Source organism: Manis javanica, chromosome 9 (genome assembly GCF_040802235.1).
Source record: "Manis javanica isolate MJ-LG chromosome 9, MJ_LKY, whole genome shotgun sequence".
Taxonomy (NCBI): Eukaryota; Metazoa; Chordata; class Mammalia; order Pholidota; family Manidae; genus Manis; species Manis javanica.
Window position 1 is genome coordinate 4,940,267 of NC_133164.1, and position 13,354 is coordinate 4,953,620.

At 48.8% G+C, this 13,354-nt stretch overlaps 1 protein-coding gene across 1 annotated transcript in view; it reads left to right on the forward strand.

The window, feature by feature from the left end:
• Positions 1-1,354: 1,354 nt before the first annotated feature.
• Positions 1,355-13,354, forward strand: part of EFNB2 (ephrin B2) — a 43,441-nt gene continuing 31,441 nt past the window's right edge. Inside the window, exon 1 of the mRNA XM_017655953.3 lies at positions 1,355-2,118. Coding sequence (XP_017511442.1) covers positions 1,997-2,118 — 122 coding nt within the window. The 5' untranslated portion in view covers positions 1,355-1,996. The remainder of the gene's footprint in view (positions 2,119-13,354) is intronic.

Here is a 13,354-nt window from a genome sequence, read left to right on the forward strand (position 1 = left end):
TTGGAGGCTTATTCGAAAGTAGTAATTGCGTAAAAGAAGGTCGTTTCCTTTAAATCTATTTGGAGTAATATGGATGTATTCGGTACCTCGCGTGCCTTAATGTTTTAGATCTAGTTCACACATTTTTGACACTTCCAGTTGAACTGTACATTAACTTGTTTCGAAAAACGAACACTCAATGTAGCATAAACATCTTCGAAATTTGTTAGAATAGTGAAAGAAAAAACTAGTAAGCATCCAGGAGATGTTTTGGTATGTATTCTAAATTTAGCTTAGTGGATAATTCTGCTGAAAAAGTAGTTTAGAGGAATACTGTCCAGTTCGTTGCGTTTGAAATATTAAATCTGGCGTAGACAGGATTCTTCAGCATCTTGCAGGGATACGGCATATTTCTCTTTTTTCAAACGTTGAGTTGTGCAAGTGGTACCGGCTGTATTTCTGCCGAGTCCTGCGCGCCGTGGGTCACTCACCAAGGTCTCTCTGGGCTCGGCGCGCGGGAGCGCGCGGTGGTGCGCGGTGGGGCCCCGCAGCCGCTAGTGGGCGCTGTGGGTCCGTGGAAGCCAGCGAGCCGCGTCCCAGCCGCTCGACGCGGGCACTTCGCCCAGGACCCAGGGAACAGTTCCTGCCACCGCTCCATTCGGCGCTATTTGTCACCGTTACCCCTGAATTCCCGGTCACCTTGGGGACGCCTGAGTGTGTCTCGGAAGCCAATCAAGGAGAGGGTCCCGTGGACGCCTGTCGGTGCCGCGCGGGCGGGAAGTGAGCGCCGCAGAGCGGGCACGACTGAGGCCCGGGGTCGTCACGCAGCGTCCAGCCCGCTGACAGGTCGGCCCCAGTTCCTTTCGGTACCGAAACCAGGTGCGAGGCGCGTCGCCCGGAGGCCTGGCCGGGAGGTGAAGAGATGCGCGTGAAGGCTGCGCTAGGTCCGAGGGGAGCGGACACTGCGTTATGAAGGAGCCGCGGGGACCGCGGCCCGCTCTGCGGGGAAAGTTTCGACATTGTCCCTCCATTGAAGTCGGGGCACTTGCCAGGCAGGAAGGGCGCGGGGACAGGTGGCCCCGCTCCCCCGCGACCGGCCCTGCAGGCCCGCAGCGCCACTCCGGGGGTGCGGGTGCACGCGCAGCCCCAGCTGAGTCCCTGGCTCCGCTCCCGCCGCCGCCGGGGCGGGGGCGGGACTCACCTGTCAGCTGGCGCCCCGCCTCGAGGCACCCAATGCCGGGCGGGGGTGGCTGACGGACGGGCGGGCTGCCCAACTCGCGAGAGGCTGCGGCGCGGGGACCAATGGGAGGCGCGGCGCGGGGCGGGGCCCCACGTTTATAGCGCTCTGACAGCGCGCCGGCGGCGCTGACTCTCCTCGGCGGGGACGGCGGCTCCGGTTGGAGTGAGGAGCCGCGCGCACAGCCGGTCCCGGCGCCCTCCCCACACACAAAGGCCCGCGCGCGTTAGCCGCCCGCGGCGGGGACCGAGCCCTCCTGCCTGCTCCGCGGGCCAGGAGACGCAAGGCCTGGGGAGGCTCCCTCGCGCCCGGAGGCGCCCCTCGTCGCTCCGCGCCCCGGGACATGGAACCGCGCCGACGCGGCGCCCGCGCGCTCGGGCCGCGGCCCGCCCCCCTGGATTTATAGTGCGAAGCGGCCCTGCTCGGGGCGCACAGCCCGTCGCCCGCGCGTCGTTTCCGTCTTTGTGTCCCGGCCGCGCGCCCTCCCCACAGCCCGCGCCCGGCACCCTGGAGCCGCACGGGAGCCGGCCGGCCGAGCTGCGTCCGGCGCGGCGACCCGGAGCCCCGAGCCCGCCGCGCCGCCGCGCCCCGCGCCTGCGCTCCCGCCCCGCGCCCTGAGGGCCCCGAGGGAGCGCCCTCGCCTCGGCAACCGCTGGAGCTGCTCGGCGCGCCCCGGAGCTGCCTGCGGTCTCCGCCTTCTCTGCGCGTTGGATTGGGGCCCCAGGCCCGCGCCCCGTCTCTCCGCCGCCCGGAGTGCGCGGAGCTGGGAGCGGCTTGACCATGGCCGCGAGGAGGGACTCCGTGTGGAAGTACTGCTGGGGAGTTTTGATGGTTTTATGCAGAACTGCGATTTCCAGATCGATAGTTTTAGAGCCCATCTATTGGAATTCCTCGAACTCCAAGTAAGTGGTGTCCGGGGTCCGCCGCGCGCACCATCCGGGCGGGAGGAAGGGTCGGGCAGCAGAGCCTCGCAGCCTGTTTCTGGAGCCTCGGGTGCCCCCGCACCACCCAGCCCCCTGTCCCCCATCTCCGCTCATTGCACTTGGCGACTTTTCTCTCGGCTTTCCAGCCAGGGCGCCGGCCCTAAGGGACGCCCTGCCCACCTTCCGTTCCCCGTCAGCTTCTTGGCTCTAAAAAGCCTCTGGAGGCTCGCGTGTCAGGTCCGGGTAGGTGTCCGATGGCGATACATGACCCTCGCTTCTTTTCGAAGACGGAGAACAAGGCCACAGACAGGGCTGGCCCGCGTGCAGGCCCGGCGGGCTCCGGGCAGAGGCGGGGATGCTGCGCTCCCGAGGATCCCCGGAGTCGGTGCGGCCCCCGCGGGTGGGCGGCGGCGGCGGCGGGCGCGGGGCAGCGGAGCGCACGCCGGAACCGAGCCTGTGGTCCCTGGGCTGCCCTCAGCGCCCCGGCGCCCGCGCGCCTAGGCGCCGCCCGCCCGGGGATGCGCGGGGAGCTGGGCTGCTCCGCGGGAGAACCAGGAGGCGAGCCCTCTCCGCATGCCCGGGGACTGGACTTAGGCGTCTACGGGGAGGCCTCTCCCTCCGTTTCCAAGCCAATGGCCCCGAACTCTGTGCGATCCCGAGAGCCGACTTGATTTTTGAGGACGCGTTTTGCAAAAAGCGTAAGGCCCAGCCCAGGCGACACCGTTCCTGAAGCCTTCGCGCTTGGGATGCCGGGGCAGGAGCGGGGCCTTTTATCAGACAGCGCGGCCGGGGGAACGGCAGGCCTTTGGAGATTAAGTGTGAGCCACCAGAGCAGCACATCTGGGATTTAGAACAGGCGATCCATCCCTAAATCCATGTGGCCACGACTCCTAATTAGCCATCTACGCATTCAGTATTGTGTATATTACCTCATTCTCGAGATACATTTCGAATCACAGCCAAAAGTATTTTACAGAACCATGGAATGTTAGTCGTGGGAAACTTGGGGAAAGTATGGAGGCATCGGCTGTTCCTGAGATCAGAAATAAAGTCAGTGACCTAATGGAGCTTGAGCAAGTTGGCCATGGATTTAATAAAGAGTAAAGAGATGAGGGATTAATTTAGAAAGCACATCTTAATTAAAGAATTATACCCACTCTCTTAAAAGTGGTAAATTACAAATTTACCAACATGTTTACCAAGAACTCCCTGTTACAAAGGCAAGAAACGTCACAGCTGTAAATCGGATAAACAAATTCTTGCAGTATGCTATGCTAGATGGCATTTACGAGCGCCGCTCAAACTTAAAAGTAATGTAGCCTCCCTCCATGTAGCCTGATCTTGCATGGCCTTTTTGCCTTAACGTAAGATGCTGTATTTGCTGAGAAAGTAGAAGCAATGACATCTTCACACAGAAACCGAATCCTGAGGCACCAGGTGGTGCGGGAAAGTGCCGGGCTGGGTCCCGCGCGCCGCAGCCGGGTCTAGCGATGCGAGCCGGGCCGGTAATGGGCCGGGAGCGGGGACGAGGCAGGCCAGTGTCGCTTTGCGCCTACAGAGGTCACTCTAACATGCGCAATGCTCGAGGCGCCGGCCTCACCCCTTCCCCCAAGCTGACTGCTCCTCTCCACTTGGCACTGTTCCCTGACCGACTGTCTTGAGGGGTCGAATCCTCCTCCCCACCCCTCCCCCCACCATCAGGACCTAATATTTATATTTAAGTCTTTCTTACATAAGTAAATTCCCATTAAACCCCCCAGCGCCCAGCTCAGTATATGTATTTCTATATTAACTGTTAGTTGGTGTGTTTTGGGGAGGAGGATTAGAAATACCTTTCCTCCCCCAAAAAAAGTAGAGAAATAATTATTTCAACCTAAGGTTTAGACATTAACGACATTAACATCTTATTTTTCTAATATGTGGCAGAGGGACAGGAGAGGAGAATGGTATTTCCTTACCATCCTGATTTTGAGGGTTAATCTGTTTTCCTGAGCTGTGGCCATAGATTTACAGACCTGCTGGAGGGAGGCCTGAATTTTGGAGAAGCCTGCCTTCCCTGCCCTGATGCCTCTTGGCCTGCCTGCTGCCGTTCTCAGGAGTAGAATTTCTTTTAAATTCTCATGATAATGGCTTGCCCTGGAGGACTGGATAATTTGTCCCTGGAAAAGGTCTGCTTAGTAAAGTATGCAGCTGAATGCTAGCTTGAGAGATCAGAGAGATTTCTTCCTGGAGAAATGATATCAAAGAGCCTTTTCTAAGTTGGAGATGAATAAAAACCCTGGAGCCAAAGAGTAGCTCTGTTTGGGGAAGTTGTATATTTATTTTCAGGGAAAAGTTTCAGTCAATAAATGTGATGTGGCAGGAAGGTAATTAAATGCCCTGAAGTTTCACATCAGTTCATATGAACTAAGGAACAATTCATTTGTAAAGAAGCAACATCAGTAATTAGATTTGTTTCATTCGAGGTCAGCTTTTTTAGCAGGTGGTCGACATAGGGAGCTTGAAGCAGCTGTTGGATACAGGGTCCAGAAAATCCTTTGTAAATTCACTGTCTTCATCACTGCTTTAATCACACTGCCTGCTGCTCACATCCCTGAGAGTTTATGCAGCATCAAAAGAAGTTCTGTATACCAAGATACTAGCCACTGCCCTGTCAGTGGATCATTCATTCTCTCTGCATCCATAGGCTCTGCAGAGTTGCATCAGTTGTAGCCATTCAGGTTGCTTAATCTGTTTTTTTTTAACTGGAAGAAAATGTTAAAGCTTGGCTTTCATTTCCAATTAACATTTCATTAGAACACTTTTTTCCAAGCATGGTGTTTGTGCCAAAATAAAAGAGCTCTTTTTCTACAAATATTAATTTCACTTTAGAGTGAACAACTCGATATTAGTATGATGTTCTAAAATGAATTACATGGACTTTGTTGAAAATTTCAGTTGAGCATTAAGCTTGTATGTCTAGGGGTGCTGTTCTCTGTGTACCACATACTAGTTAGTCTAGGCATTTTCCTTTTCCCATGTCATTTCCCCCTACATAATACTGAATTCCTGATATTGATTGACTTGATACAAAAGAATGGCTGGATAATATCCAGATAACCTATAATACATGGGCGCCACCACGGTCAGGCTCTGAGTAAATACGGACCTGTCAAAGATTGATAAAATAAACTACAATGGATAGTGCTGTTTAAACAGTCCATTCAATGCCATATATAAGCCAGTCTGCCTTCCATTGTGTCTGAAATTCTTATTTTTGTAGGTAAACAAATGCACATTCAGCCCTGATTGAATAGCCCCTTGAACTATGCTCCACAGTTTGCATTTGGGTTAATCTTGTCGGTTTTAATATAGAGAGAAAAAAGGCACAAAGCACCAGGGGTGGAATTGTTAGTGCTTTCCCATCCCCATTCCGCACATTTTGTCAGGATGATAAACTATAGGGAATGGACTGTCGCCGTTCCATAGGACAGCCGAACCCGGGAGAGCACAAAGACGGAGCTAGCGCGACACCTCACACCGGGCTCAGTAGCCCTCTTTTCAGGCGAGAAGAGAATTTATTTGGGAATCATGTGTCTAGGGACTGCACTTTTTAACCTCAGCAATTACAGCTTCAAGCCTCAGAAACAGAAGCCGGAGGTTAAGATGATTTGTTAAACACTTGGTTCTAAATCTTTCACAAAGCGTAGCTGTTGACACTTGTCCTCACGATGCAAAGAAATGCAAATAAGTCCCAAGATTCCTAAATTGTTCTGACTGTGGTCTAGGAAGACAGGTGAATTAGCTGGCATCCCCAGACCAGCTAAAAACTACAGATTGGATTGCTTTCTCTACTTGGAGTCAACTGAACAATAACTAGTATATTTAGATGACTTATCGTTAGCCCCCCGCCCCCCCCGCCGCGGCTCTAAGTGTCCCGAGGTGAATCCTTTGGTCGGTGGAGAGCACAGCAATTACCTTCAGGGGCCCGGCGCGGTGGCAGCAGCTCGCTGCTTCCTTGCCTTCCACTGAAATGCTTCAGGTCGCTCCCAGGAGGTAGTGTGACACCTGCCTTAGCGCGACGTTTCCCGGGGGTGTCTGTCTAATGGGAAACGATTTGCGATCCCAGCTTGACTGCAATGATGCGTCATAGGAATGGGAGTGGCAGCGGGGAGGAAAATCAGGCTGTCGACCCTCAGTAAAAGACATTTTTCAGGAAGGCTGTTTCTTTAACATTTTATGAAAACTTTATTCTTAAACTGTTCCACTGCAAAGTAAGCAAACGAAGGGCTCTTCCATGGAAAATGATTAAAATGGTGCTCCCCTCTCTGCCTCATCTCTGCCTCGGTTTGCTGCTGACATAAAGAGCCTGTTTTTCAGGTCACTTATCATACATCTACATAGATTTGCTTATGAGCTCACCCTTTGTGTAGCGAAGTAGAGCCTTAAATAGGAGTGTTCAGCTGTTTAAAATATTTTGATTAAAATATGCAGAACCCATAGAACTATAAGCTTCTCCTTCAGGAATTAGCTCTTTCAGGGAAGAGCTCCCTGCAACCTTTTTTTTTCGGGGAGGAATTAGAATAGGGCCGGGAAAGGAATATAAGAAACGCAAAGAAGGAAGGATCGCGAGTGGGACAGCGCGCCGAACAGCTTGGAAAAACTCCTGTGGCTTCATTGTCTCTCCAAAGCTAACGAATACAAAGACATAAGCAATTCAGCCCTTCTCCCATGATGGAAAATGTAAGCCGTTGACACGGCTCCCCTGTTTAACTTGTTTAATTCTCATTTTAAATTCAGTACTATACTAGCCGTGTGAACTCTGAAGATTTCTTTAGTAATCCATTTTGTAGTTCCGAATCAAAAACAAAGTGAAAGGGTCTGACACAATTTGCTTTTATTTTTAGGCAAATCAACCCTGGTCATAGTTAATAAGGGGATTACAACCCAGTCTAGGTCTTTACAGATGTAATGTAAATCAAGGGCAGAGTATAAAGAAACTGATCCCCTTTGATTGAAGCATGGTAAAAAGGCATAGAGAAACCAGCAGCAGTAATCTGATTGTATGGCAATAAAACCACCATTTTCTGTCTTTCAGATAAAAATAATGTGGTAAATCCATGCAGTTCATAAGATGTAAAGGCAGATAAAGGGTGAAGCCATGGCAACATATAGATTAGCTTGATGTTGGAAATGACACGTCTCTGAAAGGGCTGTAGAAACGGAGGCCCTTGCTCCAGGCTGTTGGCTATTATGTGAGAACCACACAGAGTTGGAAACTCGGATTAGAAAGTATGAAAGCTCTACTTGTGGCCTGGGATGGTTGAAGCAGGGAAGAAAAGCTGCTCAGTTCTTGCTCATTGGTGGCGCATAATATGGTAAAGGTAGATTTCATTGACTGTCTTTTTCAGAGATTGAGATTGGGGCTGATTAAAAGTTCAGATCATTGCAGTTGTGAAGGCCTGCAAGATCTCCCTTTTTAACTCCTGGCCTAACAGCGGCAGCCAATCTGTAGGATTAACTTCCCTCGGCGGTCCTCGCCTTAATCTATTTGGGCTTCAGGCAGGGACATGCTGGGAAGGAACAGAGACCCAGAGGGGCTAGGTAGGACTGGAGTTACATGAAAAGAAAAGAGAGACCTTTTGATTTCAGCCATCTTTCAGAGCCAGGGCCATCTCACACCGCGTGGGAGAAGCAAAGGTAAACACTGCACATTGTCCCTCTCCCTCAGCCAGAGAGCTCTTCTCTGTGTTGTGTCTTTACTACCCTGGAAAGGAATATATAAAAATAAGTAAAAGGGGGAATTGAGTTTTCATTCAAATCAGTAGTCATCCAATATGCCCCAACTAGTGCCCTCTATCCAGGTGATATTTTACTCCTAGATGTGAGTTTTGATGTTTGAGTTGAATGGGATGGAGGTCCTTCCTATAGATGAGGATAATAAAAATGTTAGCATTAAAAATAGACAATAACCATGCTGTTGAATCTTAATTGCCCTCTGTCCCAAACAACCTTGTAAATAAGCTGGACTTTTCTTTTTACCTTCCACACTTCTCATTTTAGGCATTAAACAAAACAAGCCATTGAAGCCATGATTCAGTTACATGCAGAGTGACATCTGCAGTTGGGTCAAGCCAGAAAGGAAATATTCGCTTTATTGTCTCCCATTTGGTGTTTTAGAAAAGTCTCAGCATTTCTTTGGAGAGTCTGAACTCTTGAGACGTGCGTGAGAAACACTGGCCCAAATTCAGTAAGTGGACACGGAGACACAGCGAACAGCGGAGCGAGGCTTTAATGACAGTCCTGCAAGATCGGGTGTCTGGTGGGCAGGCACACCTGGGGAGTTTGGCGCCAATAATTTATCTCGTAGTACGCGAGTCCCTCCCCTGGTTCCTCATTGGCTGAGTACTACAGGGTTCACATTCTTACCCTCGCCTAAGCCAGTTATGTCTTTTCTTTACTTTTGTCTTAATTTTATTGGTAGGTTTAAAAAACTCAAACAGGTATTGCCAGGCCCTTATCAATTCCCCCACCCCCACTCTCAGCTCAAGCAGCTTCCACCACGTGGCCCTTTGTTAATACCTTACTGTTAAAGTGTTTAAACATCCTAGTGGGAATAAATCACATTTAGGTATACTCTTTCCTAACACGTGGACGCTACTGCAAGCCGCAAACACCCCACATGTCTATTGATGCAGCAGGTCAAGGGGGTTTGGAACAGCAGCATGGGCCTGTTAGATGAACACATTCTGTGGATGTGTGGAGATCTTCGGGAGATCCTGACCCATTTCATTGATCTTCCTCCTAACTCTCAAGCTGACCGGATAGTCTGCTTTGGACTATGGATTTATTGCACTCGTTGACTGTTTTTCTGGTCATTACTATGTAGCTTTTGGAGGTTAAAAACATTAAAAAATCATTGCCCGGAGACCTGCTGTACCCAGTGCCTGTGCTCTACCTTTCTCCCTGGCTTTATTCCGTAATCTCTATCAAAAGATCCATTGCACTTGTCTAGATTCATCAAAAAGAAGCGCCCCCGTACCTCCTAATTTACAAACTGGTCACATCCAAGCACCTTGCATTCTGCATTTGACAATGATTGCTAATGGCCCATTCAGCTAAAGTATTTGCTTGTTAACAGGGAACAGAGCATGATAAATGTCCTGCAAGCTTGCGGCCTCCTTCAGCTTTTCAAATGCAGACTGGTGCATATTAATGGCAGGCAAATGACAAAAGAAGAAGCTGAATGGCCCTGGCCTCCAGTTTTCTATCTGGAATGAGGTTAAAGTGATTAAAGAAACACGCGGGAAAGCCCTGCCACTTGTTTACTGCTGTCATCCAACACTGGGCTTTGTGTCCTTCAGCATAGATTTCAGAAATGTTAGAGATAAGGATGGTTGGATCGGGCGAGCCAGTGGAAAGAGTAGGTGATCAATTATGAGATGTTTTCCATGCACATGGAGTGCCAGGTAGACCTATTTCTGTTGCTCCAACAGAGAATCAGCAGAGGCTCTTATTTTCCTTTTCTTGTATAAATTCAAATATGTAGTTCTAGCCCAAAGCATTTTGTGACTAGGGAATGCATATTTGTTTATTTCAAATAAAAAGCATAGTAGGGGAATGATCCATTAAAGAAAAACAAGTTGTGTCTTCCCTTAGCAATTTGGTAACCAAAATGTGAAGACAACATTGGCAGTATGAAGTATTAACAGTTTGCTATGGCCTTTTTCTAAAGTATGGACAGGGAACCCTCTCACAGCTCCGTGGTGGACATTCAGGGCGCTGGGAAGGAACCACAGGTGATCTGCCTTGCTTTGAAACTTCGTTTTGTTCAGTACTGTAGATTCTTGTTTTCTATTTCCAGTTACTAAACAGTCCAGTTCATTTTCTTGATTTAAATTCGGTTCCATCCACTGTTAATTACAGCCCTCATGGTGTGGGTCTTCCAGTCTAGTTAAGTCCCCGTTGCCCCCAGGCGTGACTCTGCCTTTTCAGGCACAGATTCCTCCCTATCACCCAGAATCATTGAGTGCCACTCATTTGTGAAACTGGTAGAGTCAATGTGTGTGTTACATTAGAGGAAAGTGATTACAGACAGTGCTGGGGCTTGGGCTGGTGGGTGGCTGTGTGTGTGGTGTGCTCCCTGCTGCCTGCCCCCTCTGCTGCCCCCGCCCTTTCTGCGCCCCTGCAGGATGCTGAACCTCTTTACAGGTTACAGCCTCTGACCCGCAGAGTCAGGGTATCTGAAATGTCGCCTTCCAGCCTGGCCTCTGCATGTTGTACTCCAGCTGAGGAACCCCAGGCACAGTGTGGTCCCCCCTCTGAGAATGTCCATCCTGTTCTTCCCACCAGTTAGGCTGGCTCCTTGGCCTGAAAACATCTGGCCCAGTCTGAACCGCCTACTAAGTGCCAGTCAGTGGTCAAGGCCAGCTCAGAAGGTGTCTTCCTGCAGAAGAAATTAGAAAATATCTGTTTTTGTTTACCAGTCAGAACCATACTTTGGGTACATTTTAGATAAAAACAAGCTCTCCTAAGCCATACACCCCCTTTCTCTCTGGGAAACTGAATCTTCATTATAACCCTGTCTAATAAAGTTAAGTTTCCCCTACATGAGTTTCTTTATATTATGTAGATCAGGCAAAATTTCTTTACATCTTTTCTCATTAATCCCACAGCACTTTAGTTAAATACCTATGTTATAGGAGGAACATCAAACACTGCACTGTCATGATTCATGTGCAGGTCTAAATCCCTTTCACCACCCTCCCTGGCCTTAAAAGGCAGGGATGAGACTGTTTCATTTCTTCAGTCTACCTACCAGCCAGCACTGACATCCAAGAGGTGTTCCTCAGGTGAACAGACAACCCAGCTGTGTGTCTGTGGCTGCCTGTGTGTATTAACACACCACCTAGAGCTCTATGCTTGGAACAGCGGCTCTAGAACTTCAGGGCGTGTCCGAATCACCTGCGGGGCCTGTTAAAACAGGATTGCTGGGCCCTGCCCCAGAGTTTCGGATTCCTGAGGTCTGGGTGACACTTGAAATTTACATTTCTAACAAGCTCTCAGCTGATGCTGCTGGTCTGAGACCACACCTTGAGAAAGCCATTGCCCTAGATCAACGTTTTTTTGGAAAAAAAATCAGCATTAGATCCTCCTCCCCTGAAAGGCTGTTTTCGGATCTCTGAAGGAATCAGCAGTCCTTGCCTCCCTGCTGTCTGCTCCCATTCGTGCTTTGCTGGAGACCACAGGGGTCATCTAGATCACAGTGGAGAATTCATTGATTTATTCAACATGTATTAACTGTGCACCTGTTACTAAGCTCTGAGAACCAAAAGGTACAGTCTGTACCCTCAAGAGACTTAAATCCTGAAGTGAGAAGAGGGAATCCCCGGTGGACGCAGCCGCCATGCGTGCTGCAGTGCATGAGAGCCCAGCTCAGTGGCCGCAGGAAGGGTATGGCATTCCTCCAGGAGGGGCGACAGGATTCAGCCCAGGGGAAGGAAACTGAGCCTTGAGAGACATCAGGCTCTCCCAGCAAGGTCACAGTGGCTCTCGGAAATGAAGAACACCATAAGCAAGTGGAAGTGATAATGTTTCAGCTAAGGGCAATGTGGGTCTGTTAAAGTGTACATCTGTGAGCAGCTACGTTATTTCATGCGATTTCATATGTCCAAGCAAGGCTCAAAGATGCATCCCACAAATGAAACAGGTAGACCCTGCGGGACGCTAACGCAGTGAAACGGCTGCCTTTTTAATACGAGAGCCGGAGTACCTGTTTGTTTCCAAATGTGATAATGATGGTAAAGCTAGGCAGTCCGATAAAGCAAAGACAGCTGGGCAAGTGTTAGCTAAGAGTACATGATTTGGAATCTGGCTGTTTGAACCCAATCCCATCTGAGATGTTTTTTTAGCTGTGTAATAATAGAGTATCCTCTATGACTCAGTTGTCCCATGTCTAAAATGAGGACAATAATCTAATAGTACTGAGTAAAAGTAATAAAATTGTGGTCAGGATTTTAAGTTGAGCTTTGTGCTTGGCACAATGAAGCAATAAATGTTAGCTATTGTTAATAAAAATTAATTGAATCTCTACTGTGTGTTTGGCTATGGTTCAGTTTGCCTTCCACATACAGATGCAGAATAAATAAAAATAAAATTAATAAAGATTATAGCATGGCAGTCACCTTTTAAAGTATCTGATGTTATATTGTTTTTCATTCATCTGCCAGACTTCTATTCATTCTTAAGACCCCTCTGCTCTATGAAGCACGTTTTTCTTTCCTTTCTATAAATCAGATGTTCTTTGCTCCCTACCCCTGAGCGTTGTAACATTTATACCCATGGGCATGCTCATTCACCTTTTCCATCACGGACTGAGGGGTCCTGGGCTCTGACCCACTTCGTGTTTTCTAGTACAGGTGAAGGCAAGAGATTGGGTTGTTGAACACATACACGAATGCAAATTGTAGGGGTGGACATTGTAGCGTTTTCTGATTAATATTACATGCTATTTCTTGTTTAGAAACCTGGTGACAGGTTGTTTCATTTAACAAGTTGTATATAGCACTTACTGTGGACCAGCTGCTGTTGTTAACTGCTCTACAAATACCCACTCATTAAACCTTCGTAGTAACGATCTGAGGGAGGTACTTTTATGATCCCTGTAAGACCAATGGGGAAACCAAGGCACAGGCTGGTTAACTAACTTACCCAAGGCTGTATCGCTGATCAGTGGTATAATCTGCATTTGAACCCAGTTACAGGACTCTGATTCTTGAATCCCACCTCTTAATGCTCTGTTGCTTTTTCTTCTGCTGTTGTGTGGGGGTAACTGTAAAGCACGTGGTCAATGGGCATGATTAAGGGTACATTTGCTCAAGGCAGAACATACAAGGTGGATAAAAAGGAAGTTTTGGGTATAATTCTTCCCTGGTCCATCTTGACTCATAGTCTTTCCTGTGACGGACGTGCAGTTCTAAATGAATCCTTTGAATCTTTAACAACAAGGTTCTAACCAATGGAAACTAGGCAGTTATGAAAGTATATAATATTAATGCTTTGACTGAATATCTTTTCCTTCTAATTTTCCTTTTAAAAATTTAAATGTTTGGTTGTAAGGTGATTGAACACTGCTGGGAGAAAAAGGGGTCAGATTTTCAAGGAGAATTGCATTTGGTTAGATGCTGAGCATGTGTCAAACTAAGGAGATAGTCTGACATCTTTTTTAGAGTCTAGT